We start from the raw sequence: 27,713 nt of genomic DNA, 5'->3' as shown, positions 1-27,713 counted from the left end.
CTTGTATTTCTAAATGTATTAATTGAAGTAGCCATTTTCATTAACTTGAACTGTTGTGTCACTGCAATAGAAATGAGGCATGTTTTTTGTGCAGGCATCAATTGTTCTGCAAAATTTTGCAAAATATGAACTGACCTTTAAAAATTACTGTTTTCTATTTCATGGCATAGCTTGTTTGACTTGTCTTGATTTTAAAAGAACTTCTGGATACAGTGCAGCATAGAACAACAGTGTGGTGGTTAAAAACAAAAAAGACCTGGTAATTATCAACTTAAAAAGCACCCATAAATAAACCAGTGGCTTTCATCTGCAGCAAAGTATGGAAATTCCACCTCCCAAATTATCCATGTTCAACTCGGTGATGGGTATTGCCTCAGTTAAAAAAATGGGACCATTTCTCTAAGGCAGCAAAATCAACTAATTTGATTCTTCTTATTCTTGGCTTTGCTAACTTAATGGCCTGTTGCCAAAAATCAATAATGCAAGCAAGTGCTTAAGCTGTTCCTTTCCCTCCTTTCATTTCATCTGGACTCTTGCATGCTAGGAATTGAAATTCTTAGAGTCTGCTTAGAGTAAGAGATCTCCTCTAGCTAAACTTCCCTGAAATCATTGATAACATAACTTTGCAACCTGTTTGTATGTATTGTTTTCTTTTCTTCCACCTTGGCTGCAAACTCTCTCAGGTCTCCGCTGGTTCATCCGCCAAGCCATGGATGCCGCTCGACTCACAACAGTCCAATTCACACTGCTACTGGCTCACGACTTACTCAGAACTTCTCTGTGTCTGTTCCCACTCTCATCTACACTGGTATGAGACTGCTCACACTCCAAAGTTGGGGAGAGGCAGCCCACAGGCACAGTGGTCCCAAAGGGCAGGCAGGCAGGCAGTGTAGGCAGGTACCATATTTCTTCCCTCATTTCCTTGTGGACACACCTTCTATTATCAGGGAAGAAGCACCCAGGGTGCAGCAGTTCAAACAAATACAGAATAGTTTCTTGGACATGCCTCGGAGTCTCTTCCACAAAGCCACACTCTTCACTTTAACATGCTCTTGCTTCCTGTGAAATTAAGTAAAAAAATGAGGTGATGTAACTGGGAAACATTGATTTGATTAATTGCTTTCAAACATAATTCAGATACAGTAGGTTTTACAATGGTTCTAGGAAGGGTCTGTGCCATTTGTGGAAGAGATGGTTTTAGAGAGCAGGTAAGTCAAGCTGTGTATAAGCAAACTGTTTGTCAATAGAGTTGTTCCCATAAAGATTCTCCTCTTTGCTCTGTTTTTAGCTGTGGCATGCTGCTGATGCTATAGGATAAGGAAACATATATTTTTTTTTTACCTTAAAATGCATATGTGTATATACATAAGTGTATAAATATGTATAAACACAGCTATAATTTGAAATCACTTTTTCTTTATTAAACTAACTCAAAGCATTGTGTATTTGATCAGATTTTTAAGCCATAAACTTTTCAATTTTTTTATTTTGCATATATATATCTATAATTTTTTGTCACATCTCATGCCTTTCATTTGGCTTAATTGTTTCATTGTAGATGAGGAGCATCTCTCTGTAGGATGCTGAGAGGGTAAAACAGCATTTCTTTGCCTCTGGCCTCATTCCCAGCCTCGCACCTAAGGAATAGCTGCTGGCCCTGCCCCAGTCCCATCCTGGTGTTTGGATCATGCTGCTGTCAGCCAGGTCCTTTGGCACAGGATTACTGAATATGTTTCCACCTTCTTCTGGCAGGATTCCTTTCAATGAAGATCCCAATCCCAATACATATTCATCAGGACCCTCCACCCCTCTGAAAAACCAAACCTATTCCTTTTCACCTTCCAAGTCCTACAGTCGACAGTCCTCTTCTTCTGACACAGATTTGAGTTTGACACCCAAAACTGGTAAGGCACTTCCACCCACCTTTTGTTTAAGTTGTGTTTCTCTTTTTATATTTTCATTCAACCCCTTCTTGCTTTTTGGCATTTAAGTTATCAAAATGATGTGAAAATTGGAGACCTCATACAGCACACCTCAAGCTCAAAAGTGTTTCTGCAGGGTCAAAATTTCAATCCTGCCTGTATTTCCACTGTCCTGGATAACATGAAAATTATTTTTGTACCACAACTATATTCAAGTCAAAACATCTCAGATCATGAAGGGAGTCCTAAGTAATTACCTTTTTCTTATTTCCTCCATTTCATAAAATAGATCATAGGAGTATATTTCTCACCACAGTATGTTAAGGATGGTGTTATTAAAACTATGTAGCCTTCAAGCCTATTGTGTTGTACCCTAAGTTTACTTCATACATTTGTCTGATTTTTAACTCCCTTTTGCAAATTCAAGACTAGACATGTAGCAGCCACTGTCTTTTTATTCTCTTGGTATATGGAAATAGTTTTGCATACACAGTATACACTTTCAAAGCAACTTAAATTACATTAGACGTAATCCAGCCATCTTCAAAAAGCATTTTTCTTTCTCCATTGCTTTATCATAATTTTTTCAACTTGTTTTATCCTCCCTTCTTATTTTTTAGTCTGTGGTTAGAATCATGTCAGTAATAATGTCAGCACAACTCAATTATTGTATGTTTATTTTGCTTTGTGTGACCAATGCTGTGAATTTTGCTACCATAGGGCAAAGTATTTTGCAGAATTGTTTATAGAAGTGTGGTTAGTTTTTTAAATGATATTTTAAATTGTGCTATTCGAAACTCAGAACATTCTTGGCTCCATCTAATTAGACAATTTTTAAGCATATTAAAATAGTTGATTCAGTTTTACTAGATAGCACCTCTTTCAAGAATTTTTCCTAGCAGATAAGTTGAATATTGCATTCAAATGGAGTTGTATTAAATATTTCATCAGTTTATTTCCTAGCTGTGTTAAAAATATTCCCAATTAGGAGGCAGTCTTTCTTAGCCCTGTCTTCTCTGTCCCATTTTTAAAACAAACAAGCAAAAAAAGGGCACTTTATACTTTTTGACCTTTTTAAAGGATGCCTGTCCTATGGGTAACCTATGGTAGTTGCTTATTTAAAGAATCTACAGATAAAACTGTATGCTTATTACTTAGGGGTGCCCCAAATTAATGTTTTTAGTTTACTGAATATTTGAAAACCTGTTTCTTTTGATCAGATTTTCCATGGTAAAGATCATGTCATGTAGAAGATTTAAATGTAACATAGGTGGTCATCTTTATAGATGTAAGTGCTGTAAATTTAGGCATTTGGCAACTCACTGTGAATGTGTTAAGGTTTTAAAGCGGCAGACTTATATATTTCCTGGCAATATTAGGTAGGTGGATAAACCCTGTTGTCTTTAGTTAGCTCCTTCATAACTGAAACAGATTATGTAATTGGTGCCTCTTATTTGTAGTATGTAAAAATATTTTTTAGCTTTCTAGTATTAAAACAAACTATATGCATAATTTTGCTTGTTAGCACTGTCTTTTTGGCAGTTTTTAACTCTGCTACTGAAACTTGTCCAAAGAGGATTTGCTAGTTACATTTAAAAATTCTGTATCTTGTTATGATAAACTCAAGTTTGAATCTTAATAGATTAAAAAGACAATATCGCATTAGTCATTTGTTTTACTTTATCACCAAAATTTGATGACATCCAGAAGACACTTCCATAACATACTAAGTTCAGTATGTTGTTGCTAACAATTACTGTATATGTTTAGACCTCTGTTTTAATTTCCCAAGGCTGTTAACAAGTTCAAATATCTCAGTGTGTAAGTTAGTGATCTTAGTAGTTACACAAAGTTAAATGCAGACTTTTCATGTGACATATCAAACATTACAAAATTTGAGATGCCCATCTCTTCTGCAGTATATTATATTCTTCTTTATTTCTCTGACATGGAGATTATTGGTGCAGATACCACAATTTACCAGTATGAGTAACAAAACACTGGAGTTTGAAACTTGGATCTGCTTAAGCATCTAATTTTCAATAGTTCCAGATTTTCCAAGGAGAATGTTACCTTGATACCTTCTGTGAAATACAGTTGTGCTTGTGTTATCCATTCTGGTCTATAAATACATTTGCTGAGTTTTGGTTTGAAGTTAGAATTCTGGGAGTAGAGATATATTTTATGCCACTGCAAATGAACAGAGTTAGGCTAGCAAAAAGCATGATGTCTTTTAATCAGATGATACATTCTAATGTGCCATAGCATATGTTTGGAGGAAATGGAGAAGGTGGGAACTCCTTTTCTTGGTGGGAACTTAGAATTCTACAAGATTATTACTCTAAAAAATCATAAAACAAATCCATGACCTCTTTGGAAAATAACCTTTTCTACCAAGATATGGAAGTAATCACATTAAATGTGTGCAAAGACTCTGTTGTTTGGGTTTTACTCCATACTATTTGCTATCAAATTTTGTTTGACGTTTAAAATGTTTAATTACCATGTCTCTAAAAAATTAATTTCAAAACAAATTTGATCAAGTCATGATTTTTAAAAACATGCTTCTCATGCACGTTGTGGAGCTGTATTGTCATTCCATTTCTTTGTATGCAGAGAAATAATTTGCAGTAAGTGTTGATTCATTCAGAGAAAACAAAAATGCTTCATTTTGATTTCTTTTGTCCGTTTCTTTAGTCATCTTCTGAATCTACATCTTTGTCTCTATTACTTTCCTCCACAGCACCTTCCCCACAGGGACCTAGGATTTTCCTGTTTCCCAGCTCCCCTACACTCTCTTGTGATTCCCCACATCTTAAAAAGTCCTGTCTCCTCCTCTCGGGGTCTAGCATTAAACCTCTACACTCTAGCCATGTCAGCCCAGTTGTTCTGAGGAAAAGTGTTTCTTTCACTGAAGAGCTGCTTCTGGCTGCTTCTGGTAGGATCTATCTATTATGGCCTTTTAAACAAACTTTTAAGGAAATGTTGTTATTTGATTAACACGCAGATGCTTCTATAACCCCGGGTTTGCTCAGTTAGCCTCTGAAAACTGCTGGCTACATGACTATTCATTCCATCTCTCACCTCTGCCCCAGAAGCTTGAAACACCTTCAGAACTTCTTAGAGGATTTGAAACAATGTCATTTATGCTAAAGAATTTTTTCTTTACCCTTGAAAAATATCCTTTGCTAATTGGACTGAAATAATTTACTTCATTTGTAATCCCACGCATTTTCTTCACTTTGTTGTTCCTGCATTTTGCATGGAGTAAATGCTCATTTCACTTGCTTGTGAGTTCAGTCATAATTTGCTGAAATAATGGTTATCAGATGCTACCAACTCTGCTTTTTAATTTAACCTCTTGAACAGAGCCCATGGTTTTTACTTTTATTGCCCTCTTTTTCATTTCACTGACATGTATTATTTTCATAGATTTCAATTAAATAGTTGATATTATTGCACTTTTTTTGTAGAAACTCTTTTGGTTAGTTTGTATTTTTTTTGAGTTTGTTTCATGTGTAGTATTTATGCTATGTTTGTCTGCATTTAATATTGTATAGTCCCTGACAGTGATGTTTACAATCAATGCTAAATAGTAAAAGCAATTTAATCTTGTTTAATGGGACTATACAGATACTAATATTTTTGTTTCCTTATCCAAGAACAGCTAAAAATATTCGATAAAAATTGTAGTGTTTATTAATCTAATTATATGGTAATGGTAGCTTAATAACTCTTAAAAATGAATTAATGAGTTTAGGAATGAATTTGCATACATTATTAAGTCTAGTATTATTTCTAGATCTTCCAGTCTTTGGTTAAAACAAATAACTGCACTTTGATGTATATTTAGTTATGTTCATCTTTGTCAGATGATTGATCAGAAGAAAAAGGATAGTAGCAAGAAATTACTATGTTGAATTAATTCCAAATTCTGGAAAAGTAAATCTTGGCTTCATTTCTAACTGTTTGCACTGTAGTGTTTGTATTTCATCCTGCTCCTGACACCTTTTTGTTTTTTATGCTCTGCTTTCCTCTACTACTTAGGGGGCTTATTTTTGCTTTGTCGTGTTAGCCCTGATGTCTTTAGATATACGGAATAGCAATGATAATGTGTTTTTAGGCATGACATTACCAAGAAAATCTGATTCTCTATCATTGTGTTTTCTTTAGGAAAAACACAATCTTGGTATGTGTTTACTTCAGTGATTTTTAACCACAGAACTCATAATTTCCTGTCAGACACATAACCTGCATCTCAACACGCTCTGTTAAGGGGACACGTCCTTGATAGCAAATAATTCAACAACAATGATGTTAGTGAATCTGATAAACTTTCTCTGCACAAAAACTCCTGTAGTTAGAGGGTAAGGTTGGAGGTAAAAATCTGAAGGAAAGGAAAGAGAAAATTATCATATTGTGCAAAATTGGAATTTATCTCATGTTTGTTTATAGAAAATCTGCAGGTTATGTGTGTGCAAATACAGTAAACAAATAAGTGTAGTTTTAAATGCTGAGCAGTAGTAGCCCTTAACTTATTTGAATTAATCTGATGAGTATTTCATTGCATAAAATAATTTGTAATTTTTTCAGAGTTTATATTTCAAATCAAAGGATATGCATTGCCTTTGTATTTTCTTCTTGTTATTAATCATGCATTATGTAACTGCTGCTGTAATTATGTGTACAGTCTCCTACTAGTAGTTAGGGAAGGTGGTTTAGTTACCTGAAACTCTCTGAAAACCAGCTTTTTATTACTTCTGTTAAATATAAATAGTGTAATAATATTAATGAGAGAGACACAACTATAGAGTAGTCTGACAGAGAGACTTTTTGATAAGGGCAGATAATCTGGTTATGTAAAAACTTTATGTGAAAAGTAGATCTATACTTAAGTCTTAGGCACAAGACTTAACAAGAAAATAAAAAGTAGTTATGTGTCATAGGAAAGAATTTTAAACTCACATCTTTAAGTTTTTATATTTAAAAGTTGATTTTAATTCAGCAGGAAAAAATCTTAGATTGGGAGGGTTTGTACAAGTACTGAAAAATCACTGCTAGTCATGTGAAAAGGAAAACCTAGAACAACCTTCAAACCAAAATTAAATTTTGATGGGTGTTTTTTTTCTTAAGTGGGGATAATTTGACTGTTTTCAATGACTCATTTTTATCTATTTTGAAATCACCCTTTGATTACAAATTATAATGTATGTTTCTTTGAATGTCATTTGTACTGATACTCTTCAGGAATGGGCAGTGGGAGTGCTGGAAAAGAAGGGGGGCCATTTAAAACTCTTTTAAGACAACAGACTCAGTCAGCTCTGGAACAAAGGGTAAGGCATTTTATACTTCCATTTCTGGTCTACTGAAGTGAAAATTTATCTTGTAGTAAGTTAAATGTTTGCTGTCACTTTCTGTTTGAAAATGTGTTATTTTAGTTTTGAACTTACTATAAGTGTTGACTGTTTAAAAGCCCTTTTAATACACAAGTTATTTAAATACTAATATATTACTGAAGCATTAGGAAAAGTGGAGCAATTAACTGTGCACAGCACTGAAGTAATTCTGGTGATATGAAGAGGTTAAAGGAGAAATTACTTTTGTGTGGTCTCTGTAATGTACTGATGCATGTTAAGTTTAATACTTAAGTGAACACATGATGATAAAGTTTTTACAGAAGCCAAATTCAGAAATATTGCCATAGCTTTAAACAAATTGAAAATTCCATTTGGAATTGGGAAAGTTTTCAGTTTTGGGAAATTGAGTTGATAACTTGTGCTCCATTTCGTGGAGTAGAAGGTAGCCTTTAATTGAATCTGAGCTACTTGCCAAGCAGTAGAAGACACAGATTTAAACTTTTCCTCTATTGGACTAAAAATGCCATCTATCTACTGAATGTACTATATGATGAAAACGGTGTTTTTAATTAATTGTTTACATTTGGGTGGGTAATTGCAACTTTTTTTACAAATTGTATACAGCTTTGATCAAAATGTTAATAATGAGGTGTCTTGAAGGAAGAAATGTGAGTATATTCCTACTCAGAAATAAATTAAATTGCAATTTCTGACTACCTAAACTAGTGACATACGAGCATATGTGTTAATTGGGAACAAAATCACTTGCATCTGTGAAATTTAAGTGCTCAGCTGCTATTTTGAGTAAGTGGATGATTCTCTTCTCATTTCTTGTGTTATCCATGGCTAAGGGAGGATCACCTCATAGGTTCTGTAGAAGGCGGGTATGTTGAAAAACACTACGTGACTCCTTTCTTGTATTTGGGATTTCTAAATCATTATCTGAAATTTTTATTTTTTTTTGGTGAGGCTTTGCAGATTTCTTTGTAGTTTCGTTTATGCAGAAATTTTTTAATTTGTTGTTTTGGAGAGCGTTTTTTAGATTGGTATGTTTTGCATGTTGATACATTTCAGTTAAAATTTTTATTTAGGTATGAATACAAATCCATGGCTTTTTGCTTTTAATTTTTTAATTTGGCTGAAGGAATGCTTTAAAACAAGCCTTTTTTCTGTTTACCTTTGATTTTGCTAGCACTTCAAATATGGCTGATCTTTTTATTTCCTTAGGAAGATTTTTAAAGACAACAAAAATGTAAATAAAGAGTGTATTTTTAGAATTTAAATTATTTTCGTAAGGTCTTTGTGTTGTCTAGTAGAAAAAAATACTGTAAAATCAGATGGAGACATGTTGAGTCTGTTATTTATGTAACAGCAAAGCATGTGGACAGTTAATCGATAAAAAATATGTTCATTCTGTCTTCTGAAAATTTTGTATTGGATGTGTTTTTGCTATGGTGTTACCTCTTTTGGTTACCTTCAAGTTGAGTTAACTAGAATGAACAACATTTATAAGTTATTTTGTCTGTTTTAATATGACACACACAAACAGTGCACTGTACTTGTCTGGATTACTTAGGATAGCAAGTATTTGGGAAAACCAAGAATAAATTAAGTGTATATATAATATAGTTTCACATGTATTACATAGGTAATCAAATCCAGAATACTTTGAGTTTAAGAAATCTTAATGATCATTTCATTCCACCTATCCTGCCATGGGCAGGGACACATTCCACAAGACCAGGTTGCTCAAATAGTTCTTTTGAGTCTTAGATTATTCGGGTATATGGTAATGCTTAGGTATCTTAAAATAAGTTCATTTAGTAGCATGTCTCAACAGCTTTTATTAACCATAGGTGTTTTTGGTGTATTACTTACCCTTAACTGCAAGCCGAACAGAGTTTGTAAGAAGGGTAATATTCCTATTTCTTCCCTGAAAATAAACCAGTATAAAAATAGCTGTGGAAAACTCATGTACATGTTACACTGCACATTAATAACTGTTAGCACTTCCCTGGACATCTTTGGATAGCAAGAGTAAGTGTAGCTATCATTCTGTATATTTTTAACTAAAAAAAATAAATGCTGTATTTCCATCAGTAGGAAAATTTGAGGTTATCTTACTTCTAAAAAATTAGCCTATGTTTTTGTAGAATTGGCCAAAAGCTGCTCTCAATGGTATTTTTGTGTCTCTCACTTCCACTTGGACAAATTCTGTTTTTTTACATTCTGCAAGTGCTTGAGAGATCTTTTCTGCTGCCTTTTCAAAATGGGAATCTGGTGGCCTTCATCTCTGAAGGGCACTGCAGGAAGTCTGTTGGGTTAGAGTGCAATTCTCTGGGAGAAGATTTGTTTGGCTGAAATCCTGACTTAAGCATCTTTTCTTTCCAGTGACTTTCTACCCACCCTCAGTTCAGGTCAAGAAAAACTGTAAGGTTTGGCCACCCTGTGAGGTGGCACAGTAAATGTTCTTAGAATAAAAATAATTAACCAGGAAATGAGCAATATCTTGATGTGGACCAATTCCCTGCTCTGGTTTAACTCCAAATGCACTGTGAGCATACCCGAGCATTACCTGAGGGAGTGGTTCCACGATGGGAATGAGTGAATGGCTGGAAGGGAATCAGAGAACTGGTTCAGCTGGCAATTACACAAAAGGGTGTGTGTGTAGCCTTGTTCCATGTGCTGCTTCATTGTTTTGTGTGTCTTTGAATGAAATGTACTTAAAAAGGAAGAGCACTAGCAATACATGTATATGTATACACATTTTTAAACATTGTATTAAGGAAGTATTTGAGGATTTGATTGTAACTTTATCAAACTTCCCCCAAACACCAACTCTAAAAATCTGTGTAGTTTTGAGGATTAGAAGTGACAGTTCTTTCATGGTCTGTGCAATCAATGACTGTGAATTGGCATTGATAAAATGATAGACCATCTTCAGTTGTAGCTTGGAAATCATCCTGGTTTGTCATATACTGAAATACTTTGTGATTACATTACCTTGATGTAAAGGAATTCTTTGCAAATTGCAGAAATAGAGGGGATTTATAAATTGGAAACTGCATCTAGTTTTCCCTGAAATTTCTGTTTTACCTGAAATAACTGTAGATTTTTAATTTTGAACTATTACAATTTACATGTAATTGAGGCTGGAACTTGTATTTGAGTAATATAACAGTAAAATTTAAAAAAACTCTCAATGAGATAAAAAAGAAAAAAGTCTTCATATGAAGTGATGGATGATCTGTGTCAGAATGAATGAGAGATTGTTAATAGAACTGTGTCAGAATGGTTCAGGAAGTCTGTTATCCAGATTTATCTGTGGCTCAAGCTAACTGATAGAACACCTTATTTTGTCATGTCTCATAATTCAGGCTTGGAAGCATTGATATAAAACCATGTTGTTATTATTTGAGGTTTTATTCCTGGTTTCTAGTGTAGGGAATCAGGCGAACTGGAAGTCTGAACATGTTAAAATTACTTGTAATACACAGCCTTATGGAAAGGGACAGAAAGTGGAAAAGCTTCTGAATTTCCATATAGATTAAAAAAACATTGAACTTGTTTAAGCGTTAGAGCATGGAGTATTGTTTACTTTGTTCACTCCATACTGCTTCAACAATTATAAATGTGTGTGTATTTATATAAAATGTAAACATAGTATAGACTTAATGGAATTTCATATAGGTGGCACATTCAGAAAACTTCTTTATTGATTTCTGCAGTCTGCAAGTATTTTGAGTATTTTGACTATTCTGATAACTTGCAAAGCACTTTGCAATCTGTTAGAACTTTCTGGAGGAATTTGTATTGTATCTGTCTATAAAATCTATTGCTGCTCCTGAAGACCTATCAGTTAAGCAGGTTTGCAGAATCTTGGGGTGAAATCTTCCTACTTTAAAATTGTATCATATGGCAAAACTGCAGGGTTTGGGTTTTGGGATTGGTTTGCTTTTTCATCTGGTTATTGATACTATGGTTGCTGATTTCAAAATTTGCCTCTTAATTTTGAAATTTTGAGCCAAATGAAAATCCAGAAAACTTGAAGTTTGAAGGACCTTTTAAAAGAAGTTCTAAGAGTTCTTATAATAAGATGGCAAGAATCCTGAAGTAATAATTTTTAAACTATATTGGGCTTTAGTTTAAGATGACTTTTAATGCCATGTATTGCTGGAAGAACCTGATCCTTGCTAAATCTGCAGCATGTGTGCTCTTCAGGTAGGAGCTTGGTTGAATTGTACTTTTTCCAAGTATGTGAGAAAGGAATCTATCCTATACTTTCTCACGTATAAAAATATGGTATTTATTTGTTCCATTTAATCAGTTACGATTATACAAATCATGACTGCATGATTTTTCTTTTTTTTTTTTTTTCTTTCACTTTCTGCATTTAAAATTGCTAATTGCCTTTCCCCCATAAGTGTGCTATTATGTATATATTAGATATATCACAGAACGTCTCTGGAGAAATTAAAATCTAGTTTTGGGCTCAACTTCTTTGAATATGACTTTTATTTCATCATTTGTGTCTTGAGAAATTGCTGCTATTACTTACTTTGCCTCTTTTATGAATTAAAGCTGGCATAGTTGCTGAAACCTAACTCTTCATTTTACTTATGAACTGGAAGTGAATCCCCTTAGATTCAGAACTTACAGTTGTGTTTCAGAACCTATGCTTTATTTTAAAAGATGCGTATTTCCTTGTTATATTTAGAGCTTATGAGCAAAGCAGTCCTTTGATATTTTTTAGGTGTGCTTTCTTATAATAAGACATTCTTGCAAGACTTCAGTTTGTTTCACCCTGTGCTTCAGAATCAAACTGCAGTCAGTTTGTAACAAGAACACCTAATAATAGAGAAAAACATTTATTTTTTATCAGCTAATGAAAGAATTCTGGTGTTTAGCACCCGTGGTAAAAGTGGATCAATAGAGATTTTTGTTAACTTCTAGATATATAAAGTTTTGATTATTTATCACTGTTGTGCTGAGAAACAACTCTGAGGGAAAAGTATTCTTTCACTGCCTAAGAGCCTCCCATTTTCTGATACAATGGGTCGATGAGGACATGTGGTTCTGAAGTGCTCAGTAATCCTGAAGGACATGTCTGGCCCAGTGTAACTGCTTTACTTGTATTTCAGGGAAGTGATCAATTCATTGCATGTTATCTGACAGTCAGCAGTGGTTGGTAAGCAGTCATTTAATGTTTGTTTTTAATCATAACAGGAATTCCCGTTTTTTACCTTGACGACCTTCCCACCAGGATTTCTTGTCCATGTTGGGGGAGTGGTCAGTGCTCGCTCAGTGAAGCTCCTGGACCGCATCCACAATCCTGGTATGTCAGCATAGGATTGACATCTTGCACAAGGCCTGTCATCTAACCTTTATAACATATCAGTGCTTGAATAGATCTGTTCTACAAAGTATATCAAAAGCAGAGTATTTCAGATAACCATTTAAGCTTGAAAAATAAGTTACTCAAAGGTTATGTTTTTAGTGAGAAACATTTTAGCAAATTAAAGTAGTAATAAAAATACCTTGAATCAGTAACTTTGCATTGAAAACTAGCTTTGAATTATTGAGCGGTTAATTTTTTTGCCACTTTTTGTGATTAAAAATTGATGCATGTTTTCCTTTGAAATAAAATTGAGATTAAATGCTTGATCTTAACTATGAATGTTTTCCCATTTTCAGCTTCTTGAAATCCATAAGGACTAATGCCTACAATTTAGCTCACAATGTGGTTTTTAACCTTTACAACTTTGTTTCTGTTCTTAAAAATCTTTACTCAACCATACTTCAAGGTTTTTATGTGATTTTTCCTGAGAACCCCAGTAAGAGAACATGTATGTTTTGCATGTACTAGTTCTAATGTTAGAACTGAGTGACTTTTGACTCTGAAGACTTCATTGGTTTAATAACTGAGACCAGATGAGGAATGCTTTGGAAAAAGTTGGAGTTGACAGTGCATTTAAAAATGCAGAGGAGAATAAAAGTAGCACCTATAGTGGTTTTGCATGCACTAGTCAGGAGTAATGAAAGGAAGTTTATGCAAATACATCCTTAAAAACAAGTACAAAAAACTAGTATTTTCCTTTTCTTCCTATGGCCCCAGGCAAGCAATTCTCCATGCAGGTATATCAGATTGCTGCAGATCTAAAGAGTTACTAAATTGGCAACATGAAATTAAATCCAAGACTTAATTTGAATTACATCTTCCTACTTTAAGGGATTTTTTTTCAAGTGTGTTAGTACACAGTGTTGCTCTTTTGTTTTCCTATTCTAAGATCTATTTACACAGTGAAGAGAAAATTAAAAGAAATGTCAAAATATAATTCATATATGACTTTTTCTTTGCCATGAAGTTATTATAGCATTCTGTATTTTCAATAGATTTCTGATACAGGTCTCTTATGTGCAAAATTTACTATGTGATAGATGTTGGATAGAATGGGAAAAAAATCTATTTTGCTCAGAAGTTTTTTTAAAACTAATTTCTTGCATTATGCACTCCTTCATTTTTATCAGCTGACTGGAAGCAGTATAAGACATAATGCAAAATAGAGATGTATGTACATCTGCAGTGTTCCTGTGAGACTTCCAGATTGCTCCTGACGAGTGAATGTAAAATGCTTTATCCTTGGAACTCGTATTGCAAAGTAGTGGGAACAAAAGGGGGAATGAAGGTGCGTGGCTGTGGGAGGGAAGGTGGAGAAGTAGAAACAAATTCTGATATAGTTATGATTGTGAAGTATTTGAGTCAAATAAGTCTGTAAAATATTAAAGGAAGCAAATAAACTGGCAGATTAATAAATCAGGAGAACATGGAAGAGGAGAAAACATTTGAAGGTGGATTAAGAACTTGCTAATAAGACAAAATTGCCGTATGCTGTCCACTTTGGTCACCTAGTGCTAGATTGCTATAGCATGCTCCTTTCTCCCTTTCTATTTCAGCCTCTTATTAACTCTGCTGTCTGTGTCTTTCCAGTTCCTGTGGAATGGTGTTGTCAATTGTGTTCTTGTTGGTAGTTTTTTTTCACTATTCTGCTTCTATAACTGATCTACTAATTTGCTGTTTTGAACTCAGCCTTTGTCGGAATTATGGGTAACACAAGATCATACAAACTGCTAGACTGGAATAGTTTCAATTCAGGTATTTTATTAGTCATTCAGTACTACATATGCTGACAGAAATTATGGCAGCTCAGTGAAGTTATTAGAAATGCTCTAGGATGTTTAGGTTAATGCTTCAAATTTAAATTTTAATCATCAAATGCCTAAATGTCATGTTTTCATGTTGTTGAAGACTTTCTTTAAAATTATGAACCATTGTTTTAGTATGAAGTAGTATTGCTAAGAGTAATTTAGTATCAATCTGGAAAGCTGAATGTTCAGATGTTGTTTAGTAACTACTTTCAGCTCAGCATCCACGAAGGAAGTAATTTAGTGTTAGAGAATGGATTCTTCCTTACACAGTTGGAATCATTTCAGGTGTGGGTTTTTTTTTGGGTTTTTTTTTTTTTTTTTTTTTTGGTTTGGGGTTTTTTTATGTAATGGATTCTTGGGGTTTTTTTTGCCTATTGGTTTGATTTGGGGAGACTGGTTAGTTATGTTTCGTTGGTTCGTAAATCTTGTATTGTAAAATGCAACCAGTTTCAGGACTTAAAACATAATCATTTGAACTTTTTAATTACTTCATTACCTAGCTTGAAAAAAACCCCAATATTCTCATATTTTTATTCAGACTTAGTGTAATCCAAGTGTGTAACTTATGGAGCTGTAGAAGGTGAGTTGATGCTATCTGGACGAAATAAAGACTTCTCTCTGTCAGTGTTTCCCCTCTGGGGAGATATCGTGCTGTGGGAGAGAGGCAGGCATAACTTCTCTACATATAGCATCCGAGCCAGTGGACCTTGTCAAACTTTGATATTTTTAAAACTGGCACAATAAAAAGGTACAGAGCTGACCTCTGAGGGCTTGTTTCCCCTAGAAACTTTCCTTCTTGATAATTCACTGTTGCCATCCAGCTCTTTATCATGCTCCAAAATTCAGTTTAAATGTACAGGTTTTAAAAAACAGACATTTTTCATTTTGCAGATTGTTCAAAAGTAGGGAGAATCTAAAACTATTGGCTCATTTTTGTTGTTCCTTGTTACAGTAGGCATCCTTTAATATTATGATTATGAGCTTTTCTGATTTTGTTGGTTTTCTTTGCTTGTTCTAAAGTGATAATCTTTTAAAATTAACTTTCCTTATGAAAATAACATTATAAAATTCTCAGGTCTGTGGCTGGTATAGCATAGTTTGATCCAAGGTGTTAAAAATGTGTTGAAATTTTTGTATGTTGGAATTCAATTATAGCTTCTTCCAGATTGTTTAGTAGGATGCTTTTATTGAAAGAATTTTATTAGAATAAGGGAGTGAGTTTATGTGCAGACACTAAACATGCCTTGAATTAGGCTATAAATTTATGCTCAATGTAAGATTAGGAAGCGAAGTGAAAGTCAGGAGTTCAGTTCTGGACAGAATATCCAAAACTGTCATATAAATCTGCCATCTAAATTTTTTAGAAATTGCAGGAAAATGAATGTGCATATATATATGTATACAAAACAGTTTACCCAGAGGTGCTTGTTACCTAAAAGTGTACGTTGGAGTAGAGAGGTCTAAACTACACAGTAGTTGTAGAGTTAATACCTCCCTGAGAACTGGCTGTGTTTCTGTAGCCTTGGTGTGTCAGTAAGTCTGTAGGAAAAGCTGCTTAATCCTACTGGTTTGGGACTGAGCAGGTTACATTAATATTCCTGGAAGTATGGGGGTTTTGCATTGCTAGATGTGCTGGTGGACAGAGAATGTAATCGTAGCCATAAGTGGGCTAAAATTTTTTTCCTTTTGAAAAAAACGTTCAGGCTTCATTTCCACTTTCTTAGTAACCTAAGCGCAGAAGGATATTTCTTTTTTTCTTTTTTTCTTTTTTTTTCTTGCCAATGGTTTAATTGTGTGTAAGATACAACAGGAGCATCCAGTGGTAGGGAAATATTATAGATTTGAAGGTGCTTGAAAATTAAATGGGAAGTAAAGACTATTTCATGAATGGGAAAGTAGCTGCTTAAATTTCTGGAAATTGCATATAGTTCAATAAGGAATTGTTTAAGTGTTTGTAAAATATGAAAAGGTGGATATGAAGATGAGTTTGCAAAATAAAAGTAGGGAGTTGAGCAAAAATTCATAGAAAAGAGGGCACATAATACAGTGAAAGATACCCTCTGGTGCTGTCTCTGAGAAAGAATGAACTAGTAGTGTAAAAACATGCAAGGAATCCTCAATTCATTTTTGTTGAAAGTTTGGCACTGAGGTTAAACACAGACCAGAAAGGTAGGAAGTGCAAGAATTTGTTTAATAGAGGCTGCTTTTCCATATGGGTATTTCATAGTACCAACATATTGTTTCTCACATAACTAAATTTTAAACTTTTCATTCAGGAAGCTGCTCCAGCAGTGCATCTTCAGCTCCAGTAGTTGGAAATGGGGAAAGATAAAAGATTATTAAAAACTTGCCCAGCATTTCCTGAGTTCATTGTGTGATATCCAGTCCTGCTGTTGGAGTGTGAAATTCTTCAGAGTTAGTTTTGCATAGGAGGAAATGCAAGAGGAAAGCTTGGCTATATTTTGTTTCTGTGACTGAATGTTTTTCTTCCAAAGAAATACAAACACAGAATGTGCAAATTACATTTCAAGCTACTTTCTGGGGTGTAAGTGTTGCCCATTTGTAGGAACACAGCAGAAAATGTCAGTTGTTTCTGTTGATGTCTGATGTGGTTAGATCAAATAGTAAAACCCCCAACATTTTAAGGTTGACTTCTTGCCTTTTCTTGGAGAATTTCCAGGTTGACTTCTTGTCCATCATTGTTTGATGAATTAAAATGGGAGGTTAAGGCAGTTGTCAGAGATTCATAAATAAATTTGCCATTTAAAATCTTTGTTTAGAATTCTTTGCCCACCTGAGTAATGCTATTTAATCTGTTCATGCTGCTTTAAAGCTCTCCCTAAATTCTGGCTAATGGTGTGGATGCCAGTATAAACTTTTCCTTGCACAAGTGCTCCAAAAAAGCCGCTGTTTATTGCGCAACTACACTTCATGGTATGTAGTCTGGTTTTGAATTGATAGTACATAGGAGAGAGAACATTGGTCTTACAAAAATTGTATTTTTGCACATGACTCATCCCAATTTCAAAATACAGGGTTTGACTAAAACTATTGTCTTCATAAAATTTCCTTCATGGATTGCATTGAGTTTTTTCAGCTTCTGTGGTTGCAAACATACAGTTGTAGAACTATTTGCCTGGCTCAAAATATATCATTGTTAGAAGAAACCAGAATGATTCTGGTTGAATCAACACCTTCCTAACTGCTACATAATTACAGCTAAACATGGCGTTGTAAAATGTCTGCGGAAGTTTGGTAGGAAAATATGCAAACAGAGAACACAAGTTCTGACTTGACTATGACAGGATTATAGGAATAATTGATAAATGTCAATGGATAATATGAAGTACAAGAGATTTTCTTTCTAAGTCTCCTTGTATCCAGAAGTTAAATGAAGCTTCTCTGCCTAGTTTGTCCTAAAACAGAATAAACAGTTATGAGTGTACAGAAATAATGAATGCAAAGGTTTTGCATTCCTGAGGAGTGCAAACAAGGAAGAGAAAATTCAGAGACAGTGTAATTTCATACCAAATAATGCCATCCCTGCCCTGCAGCAATAAAATAGATGAAATGTGGTTTAGAAAGCCTTCTCTTGTTACAGCATAGTGTATCCACATTCACTTTGTTGTAGTCAATTGAAGCTTTTCTTTGAAGATTTCTCTTCAGTAAAGTAGGTTGTATTTGTTGTGCCAAGATGACAAAGCAACAGAGACATAAAATAGAATAAGTAGTTTCTTTATTACCTGCTGAGTCATCATTCTAGGATGAATGACTGAAATAATCACTAAAAGCTGGAGTAACAAAGGCACATATTTATTCATGGAACTGATTTTCCAGAGGCAAATTTATTTCCTATATTTAATGTTTTCTAATTTCTGGGCAGTATTTTTGAGCTTTTAAAATGCTATATATGATCCAATTTAAACTTTCATTTTTAAGTATTTTAAAGTGTTATTTAATACTTTAATTTTCAATATATTCTGAATGTATTTTTTTCTTCAAATGCCTTTTATTTTGACATTATGATTTTCATTTTATTTAAGTTGTATCACATGGTTTCTTTTATCTCTACACTAAATTATTATTGCTGCTTTGACATTATTGCAAGATTATTTTCTTTTCAGACGATCCATTTTTCAGCTTGTACTCTTCCTATCAGACTTTCATCTACAATTAAAAGTTATAGCCACTGTTGTGGCTGTATTAAGCCATAAGGGGAACAGCCTTTCTGGCTTCTCCATCTTGGAGTATGTTTTGGGATTAAAGCTAACACTCCTCAACAGTGAGCTGCCATTGAAGAGAATGATGTATGGAATTTTCTGTATGGTTTCTCCTGGAGTCTTGTAGTGATTTGACTTGAATGACCCAGTAGAGAACTGCTCTGCACATGAAAGTGTTTGTGTTTAATCAGCCAGCCAATATCTCATCTTGTAAATGCAGTTTTAATCCTAAATGTTCTTAAAATTGTTTCCTTAGTAATTGAAAAATTTCTTCAACTTTCAAGTCTTGTCTTGCTCATCCAGCAGTTTGGGCTTAAGAAGTGAGATGTGTGCTGCCCTCTGATTTCATCTGGCAGAAAAGCACTGGTTATCAATAATATTTTGCAGGCTGGATGTTTTATTTGGAGTTTAGCTTTGTAAGGATAAGTGTGCCTATTCTCTTTGGGTGTGGTTACACTGTTTCCTGCTAGTTTAGAGTATCCTAATTTTCCTCATATATATCCTGATAATCTACTTCCTTCACTTTCTCTTTTCATTTGTACATCTTTTAGTCTTAAAGATGACTACAGGGAGTAGTATTTTTAAGCAAGGATGGAATGCCTTGGAAAATTTTTTGAAAGTTTTAGGTTAATCTGGTGTAGGTTTAGTTATTTGCTACATGAATTTTGTGTTAATCTTTATGCCAGAGGATTTGTGTTTCTGTACAGTTATTGAGTTGTAGATATTTGTATCTTAATATTTATATATGTATTTAAATATTATAGGAAATTTATAAAATCAGTGTTTATGGGATAACCAGAAAGGATTAAATGAAACTTCAAGGTCCAGGGAAGTTTGCTGTTAACCTAACAAAGGTGTCTGTTTAAAAAGAAAACAACCAGCCAAACCTACAGAAAAATACCACAATTTCTTTCTGTATAAGGTGTTAGTAGGTTTTTCATTAAGAACATACAAAAATAAGGGAATATTGGATGTGTGGATAATGGCTTTGCCTAATGAAAGATTCAGTGATTGATCTGAAAGAATATTATTGGCCTCCATTGCCATTTTTGAAACAACAGAACAATGAGTCATTTATAGATCATGAAAATTTTCCTTGGATGATTGTCCTCCTCCAGTCAGAGTATTGTGTTACATGTGTAAATATTTACTAAATTATACAATGTAAAATTGGTTGAAATGAATCAGACAGTTCAGCTTCGGAGTAATTTCCTAGGCTGTCTAAAGATTCAGCTTTAAGGATATAGCAACTTTGGGGTATGAGCTGTGTTACCAGGAGGCCATTCTTCTTCATCTGTCTTCAGTTTTAAAAAAATCTGTATGGACTAGCAAAATGCAGCTTCTGGCTAAATCTTGCTCGTGCAAGTGAACTGCTAGGAAGTAACTTGGGAAAGATGTTGCTTCCTATGAATCAGAAAGTGATAGTATCTAGGTGAAAGATTCATGCAGGATATTGTCCCATGGATTGTAAAGCTAAATCTTGTATTTTAAAGGTGGTGGGTGACTTGGTGATGTGTAGAGCTAACTCAAAGAACATTCCAGGTACAGAAGTTTGTGTCTTACAAAACTGCTGAATAAAATCAGTTTGGAAAGTTTCAGTTGGAGGAGGTTTGAGTTGGCACAATTTTGATAGAACATTGTACTGTTGACAGCATTGTTTCTCAAGTCCTTAATTATAGAAACAGTGTGCTTTGCTTCCACTTGGTTATAAATATCCTGCCAATTTGGAAACATTAAGAAAGAAAGTTTAATATTCAGCCTTTGGTTTCCAACAAAGGGGGCATAATTAGCAGTGGAATTTCCTGCTAACTTTCCTGCTTAAAGTTGTAGAGAAACCTTGGTCCAAACTACTCGGTACATTTGCTAGAAAAGCTTGTGACTGAGTGCTCTGTATGCTTGCCTTTTTGCTTCCACCTAGAATCCAGGGCCATTACTTTCTGTAACCATTTCAGTGAGCTGCCATAGTTTTCAGTCTGTACTGTCACCTGATCCAAGCATGCGCCAAAATACCCACCGTTTCTGGCTCCTGTCTGCTGAATCTGCTTTGCAAACCCTTAGTTCTTAAGCTTTTGCCTTAGCAAAAAAACCAACAGGCACTCTCATGGAGTGTGCTGGACACATGCCATCCTGCTTCCCTATCTCTTCTAATTGTTTATGTAAATCCTTAGCTTTACTAAACTTGTAAATGCTACGACAGCATCCCCATGTGAAATTGTGTGGCTCATGTGTCAAAAAAGGCTGCTTGTGAAAATATTTGTCAGAAGAATATGAATGCTACACATTGCACTGCATTCAGTGTTTTGTATCAACTTATTATTGCAATGTCATGGTGTTTGATTTTAATTGTAGACAATTATTTTGTGTTTTAATATGCAAAGGTAAGTTCATGTTAACTGTGAATGTGCAGTATTTATATCTAAACGTAATAATTGTTATTTTTTGGCCTCTTTCTGGAACAAAATATAGACAAATACCTTAAGCAGAGGTCCCAGTCATCTTTACAGTTGTTTATGCATGACTCTTACAGAAATATTTGTTCTTGTGCAATTAGAAATTGTTGGATTCTTTGAAAGGTATTGGGCCTGATCCTATTAACTCTGAAGACAATGGCTGGAAAATACTTCTTACTTCTAATAAGAGTGAAAATGTTCCATTAGATTTTTATAGTTAATAGTTTTGTTAGTTCAGATATTGAGCAGATTGTTAGAATAAAGGGTTAAATGTTGATTTAGAAAGACACAGTATTGAGCAACTTCCAACAGTATGTGTTTGCCATAATGGTAAGGTATTTTTGTAGATGGTAGGTAAGAGGATTGTTAAGTCTCTTAACTTCAACAGTTTAAACTATAAATTTTTGTGGAGGAAGGTTAAATGTTTGCATAGAATTTGGGACCCGTCACTATTTCTACCTTTTATGTGCACTTCAAGGATCCCTGTTTCCTTTCAACATCTCGTTCCATTTCACTTTTCACTGTGGCTACATTCTTTTTCAATGTCATTCTTGTCTTTATCAATCTTTTTATTTCACAGCACGTTTTTGTTTTCATCCTCTGTCACTTCACCTGTTGCTAACTCTCAAATCTTCATCATGACTTCCCATTTTCTTGCACGTTGACATAGGAACGTCACTTGATAAATAGAAGCAGTTTTTGCCACATGGAACCTAAAAGGTGTAAAAAGTTACGATTTTAAAAATTGGTGCTTTTTGCCTAGAAAAAAGACTATTTCTTTATGGGTGTTTTTCTGTGAGGTAACAAGAATTTATGTGGTTGTTTATTCAATGTTTATGACCAGCTGCCTGTGATCCAGTCTCATTGAGCAGGTGTTTTTCTGCATGGTCAGAAAACCACTTTTGCTGCTACCTTAGGCTTTTCATCTATAAGGAGAAACACATTGCTTATAAAAACAATCTCTGGCCCATGACTGGAGGTGGAAAGAGGAATTGCTCGCAAGATCGTTGTCCATTTCACCAAAAAGAGTTAAGAGAGAACTTTCACAGAATGTGCTTGTGTTCTCATGTCTTCCATACACTCTGTAGCCTGGCCTTACCATCCATTTCCAAAGATCCTCCCGTGATTCAACTACCACTGCTGCTGTTACCTGGTGGCAGCAGAAGCAGCCTTTGTCCAGAAGTGTACATGCAAAGAGAAGACATTTCCCAATATTTGTACCACAGATGGTTCAGAGAGCTGAGCTGGGGAGCTCCAACCCTGTATTGTGATGGATTATTTCTGTAGGAACCTGAGTTTCCAAAGCTGAGAAGAGATGCTCCAGGAATCTGAGTCAGGATTGCTGAATATCATCTTAAGCATTTATTTTCCCGGTCGCTGAGAGGGTTTAAACAGTGTTTTCACACTGAGAGTTAAGTGCAGCACCTCAAGATTCTGCCAGTAAGACACTGCAACCTGCTAAAGGGAACTTGGATATAACAGAACATGATTGATACAGTTCATAGAAATCCCTTGTTTTATGCCCTAACATGTACATTTTTGTTGATTGCAGAGAACATTCCTAAGAACTCTCACTGTAAGTTTTTTTTCTGTTCGGTGTTTTTTTCTTCAAAGCAAAGGTTGAATAAACTTCAGTCTGAGCATCCAGGCTGCTGCTGGTCAGTGTAATGCTGTGAGTTGCATGAGCATTGCCATCTAAAGTTAGGTAGAATTGAATACACAGACCTCTGTGCTCTTCCTTTTTATTAGAAAATGATTAGTTTAAAAAAATTAAAGCCTAGTTCTAAATGCAAAGTTGAGGTAAAGTCATGAATGAATACATCTTATTTTACAATATTTCTTTTTCAGTTACTTTTAAGTGATGTGTATATCTGCATCTTGCATTTTTGTTTGTCATGTTGTCAGAGAACCAAGTGTATGATAATATCATACACTGTGTTGATTAATATTTCTGGTAGTACAAAATTGGTTCCAAATAAATTTCAGGGTTTGACCTTAATACTTAAATTATGATTCAGCAAGGAAAACTCAGTGTCCAGAAGTTTGTATCTGTACTAAGTGCAGTTAATTTCAGGGAAATTCCAAAAGAATCTCTGTACTCAGAGCCCTTGGTAATATCTAAGTATGGATTGTTTGTTACTGATTTTCCCTTTTTGTACCAATAATTAACACAGTTGCCAACTACATTCATTGAAACAGGTAAGTTTTGAGAGAAAAAACAGCTGACAAATTTTAGTTGTAAATTCAGTATTTGTTGGCTCCATATATAAGAAGCTTGCAATACAAGATTTTTAGTTATGGGAACTCATTGCTGAGCAGTTAAAATAAATGGATTGCATGAACTTATTCTAGCAGCACACTTTTTTGTATTTTTGTATCTTGTCGTTTTCAAGAAAAGCAGGCAGGATATATTTATATAACCTTGAGGACAGTAAAGGTTGAATTCATAATTTGAATCCATTCATGGGCATGGAGGGAAGGTGCAGTTTCCAGCATATTGAAGTAAAAAAACCACTGACAACATACATCCTGTACTTCTTCATATTATAAATGTAGAAATACTTTCAAATCCCTATGGCTTCTCACAGTTAGAACTGCCACAGAACTGTCTGATTAATGATACAGTTTTTAACAAATATTTTTAAACTCTGGTTAACAGAACTGCTTCCAGCAGGAAAAACAATTGGGTTATTTCAAAGATATTGATTGTACAGTAAAGTAAAATATTAGTTTACTATTACAAATACTGGTTTGTTACTCTTAGTTTTTCAATGTTACAGAGTACCTGTGATGCTTTGTTGCAAGTTACACTGCTGTTGTGTTGTCGGAAACTGAGAGTGTGGTTTGGAACTAAAAATGGGTAGAGATTGGGACAGTATCTACGTCTTTTAGTGTTATCTGTCGTATGGACAGCTACAAGAATGCAGTAATTTGTGAGAACCTGCGCACATGGGAAGAAACAAGATAATTAGTGAAAAAGTCCCATTAGTGTTTCCTTGAGGTGCGATAAATAGGAAGTGTCCATATTCAAAGCACTTGAATATGAAAAACTCAGCTTTTCAGGTTAATTGCATGAAGCTTTGTGTCGGCATAGTACAGAATAGTGAACTGATTTATACTTTGTCTTTCAGATGAACCAGAAACACGAGATGCCTGGTGGGCAGAAATCAGACAAGAAATAAAATCCCATGCCAAAGCATTGGGTTGTCATGCTGTAGTGGGCTACAGTGAATCAACCAGCATTTGGTAAATCATGATGATGATTTGATTTTCAAAATGCCACAGAAAACTTATTTAATCATCAGCATTAAAAATTAACTATTCCAGTGCAGTTTTTAGTGCTGTCTGTTCTATACTTTACAGAGTTTAAGTGAGATTATGAAATTTCAGTATTGGGTATTTTTTACATATGTTTAGATCTGGGTTTTAAGTTTTTTCTAATGAATGTTACAATTTTTTCTTTTAAACTAAAGCTTACAGTTTGCTTTGTAGTAACAATATTAATTTATCCATGAAGTTTTCTAAACCTAATCTTCCTAAATAATTAATACTGTTAATAATGTATTGAACTTTCATTATTGGATAACAACTGGCAGACCAGAATTTGTATGGAAAACTTCACATTTCAGGCTCAGAAAAAGCTTGCCCTGGAGCCAGGTGTGTCTGATGATATTAATCAGATAATTACTCTGGTTCACTATTTTGAATTGCATTTGGGAAGTAACGAGCAAATTCAAACATCTGAAATTACTTTCTTTCAACTTGATTTTCTCTAAATATTTTACAGTAAAAGCACTAAAGAGTTGCTTTTTTAAGGAAAGAAGTTGGAAAAGTTTTGGTTTACCATATCTACTTCAATTACACCATCACTGAGGGATGAACACACCAAAATGAAGCATTTATTCCTTTGCTTGTCAGTCTCCTTGTAAAGAACATGAAAGTTTGTATTATTTTTTCTGCCTTAACTATGGTTGGTTAAGAATGTACAGAACATAGACAGGCAATCAGTTATTGGGTTATTTGATGTTTGCGTTTCTCTAAAGAAATTTAATGTGGTTGTGTTTGATTATTGATGAAATATTTATTGGAATTCCCATACTTATTGCCAGTTCAGCTTTATTCCATGCTTAAAGCACAAGCTTGTGTGTGTAAATACTGCTAGACATGTTATGTATGAAAAATTATTATGGAAAGAGAAACAACAAATGTTTAAAAATAACACATGTATCATTCTAGAAAATGTGGGAAAGATTTTCTCTTTTTTTTTTTTTTTTTTTTTTTTTTTTTTAGTGTAGTATTTTATACTGAATGCTAGAGGTTCCTTATTTAACAACTTGAGAATTATTAAAAGCTCTGTGGTCATTCTGAGAGCTTTTACTCTGCTAAATCCTAAGTATGGTTGTTTACTTTACATGCAAAATGTACCATTATTTCAGTTTTTCCAAGTAAAATTTTACTGGTTTGCCACTTCTTATCCTTCAAGAAGCACCCTTGCCGGTATTGGGTTCTAACTTCATTTTGAAAATTGAGTACCAATAAGATGCTGAGGCTCTCAACTTCCCTTTTGCTTTGGTAAAAAATTATGCGTTGATTCTTTTTTTTTAAATGTTTGTTTGGTTTGCTGTATTTCTTTGCGTTGTTTACCATAGAACTGAAAACCATGCTTAAATCTGGTTAGGCTTTCTGTTCTATTATTTGTAACATGAAGCAAAGCTCTTAAGTCTTTCCGTTCAATCCTTCTTCATCTTGTACTTACTTAGTGGTTATGGTTTAATTACCAGAAGAGGATTGATTGTGGGTTTTAATGGATAGAATTGCACAAGTGCACAAAGTCGTCGTGATGCTGAACTTCATTGAGATTTGTACTAGCATTTTAATCTGATAATTTTATATAAAAGCACTCACTAAGTAGTATGAATTCACTCTGTTGTTATTCTTTTCTCTTATAGTGAAGAGGTCTGTATTTTGTCCGCATCTGGCACAGCAGCTGTACTGAACCCTAGGTTCCTTCAGGATGGCACCATGGAAGGCTGTTTGGAACAAAGGTTGTCATGGCAGCCTGGCTTCTTTTCCATAGGGTCAGAGAAGGGAGAGGTTGATTTTTTTCCTCAGAGCCAAGATAGTTCTTCTCTATTAGGGTAGGTTACAGTGTTACAGTGCAGGATGCGGGACCAACCACTTTACTGCTTTTCACTAACAACCACCACCACAGGAGTAATGGAGCTCTCCGCCAAATTAGATACTCTGTTTTTATTTCTAACAGTCTCAATAAGGTAACACATTTGACTACTAACACAGATAACTCAGTTTTTTCCTTAGCTGCTCTTCAGGTCCCTTTTCTCAGTTTTGTATCACACAATAAAAAATGCCAGATTTTCCCAAAATGGGTATGTGTTTGTTGAAATTGATGAACAAAATCATGAAACTGAAGGCCAAACATGAAGTTTCCCTTTATTTCTGCTCTTGTGAATAAAATTTGAAGAATTAATAATAATGCATATTGGTAATTTATCGTGTATTCATCATGATATTAATCAAATATTTCAAGGGATTATTATAGTTGTAAGCAAGGCTATTTATTACACTTTAGCCCTTGCATTGCTTTTTCTATAATAAACCAGTCAATGTAGTATTATTTATTATTCTTTTACTTCGTTAGCAGAAGACCATTGTCTTCTGGTTTAGATAGAGTTTTTAAAACTGTAGCCAGAACTAAAATACTTGTTTTTGTAATCACTAATGATGGAGAGAAAGAAACACCATGTTCATAATATAAAGAAAATAGCACTTTTATGAAAGTATGTATTTTGGTGCTACTAAGAGTCTTGGCATAGATTAGAAGTGCCAGAGGGAGGTAAAACAGGTAAACAGACAAAGCTCATGCTCAACACAAAATATATTTGCCATAGTCTTATGATAACTAATGTTCTGAATCTGTCAGATTTGTTTATAGACCTCTTCAAAATCACTGAGGATTATTTACATGACACAATATAAATTTGCATTGATGCAGTTGGCCTGTGCTTTTCCTGCTCATATATTTATGGTGGTCATTCCTGGGTATTGCTTATGGGGGGAGAGAAACTGTGTGTTCTAAGCAAATAATGAGTTTTATCTGATACCTTATCCTAGGAAACAATCTTGCAGTTCTTCTCACAATGTTAATATAAATTATGTTGCTTCTCAGAAGGATGATTGGTTTATTTTGTATATTCTGCTCTTACGGGATTTTGGACACAATGAATGTAAAAGAGGTTTTTTTTGTTTGTTTGGTACAGAAAATTCTTTGTACAACTCTTGTTGGATCATATTTAGAAGTTACACTGCCTAAAGCCAGTTCAGTAATGTTACAGTTTTATATGAATTCTTGGTAACTGGATGTCCTTTTTTCTCAATCCCTGCATAAGAAGTTTCAATGCAGGTTTTATTGATAGCATTTTAGCAAGTAGTGTGCAACCTTTTCTTCTTCTAGTTCAAATATTGTAATACTTGTCACATTGGTATAATGGAGCAGAGTTTAGTGGTGTATGATTCAACTAGGTCTCTGTAGGTGTTTAC

The 27,713-nt window shown here is 34.4% G+C and overlaps 1 protein-coding gene across 14 annotated transcripts in view; it reads left to right on the top strand.

The window, feature by feature from the left end:
* The window catches only part of C2CD5 (C2 calcium dependent domain containing 5), a 61,254-nt gene that overhangs the window by 15,776 nt on the left and 17,765 nt on the right, over window positions 1-27,713 (top strand). For 5 of the 14 annotated variants that reach the window (XR_008842633.1, XR_008842632.1, XM_056514718.1 and 2 more), the window contains exons 7-11: window positions 1,753-1,904; window positions 7,170-7,255; window positions 12,506-12,614; window positions 24,287-24,401; window positions 26,105-26,293. Coding sequence is in view for 12 of the 14 variants with exons in the window: in XM_056514718.1 (XP_056370693.1) it covers window positions 1,753-1,904; window positions 7,170-7,255; window positions 12,506-12,614; window positions 24,287-24,401; window positions 26,105-26,293 (651 nt within the window). In the remaining 2 variants the exon portion in view is untranslated. Of the gene's footprint in view, window positions 1-672; window positions 809-1,752; window positions 1,905-4,665; window positions 4,861-7,169; window positions 7,256-12,505; window positions 12,615-24,286; window positions 24,402-26,104; window positions 26,294-27,713 lie in introns of those variants that run through there. The other 9 variants (XM_056514728.1, XM_056514711.1, XM_056514744.1 and 6 more) reach the window with 5 other exon arrangements.

Source organism: Oenanthe melanoleuca, chromosome 1A (assembly GCF_029582105.1).
Source record: "Oenanthe melanoleuca isolate GR-GAL-2019-014 chromosome 1A, OMel1.0, whole genome shotgun sequence".
NCBI lineage: Eukaryota > Metazoa > Chordata > Aves > Passeriformes > Muscicapidae > Oenanthe > Oenanthe melanoleuca.
Note: the sequence above shows the minus strand (reverse complement) of the source record. Positions and strands in the feature narration are given on the sequence as shown.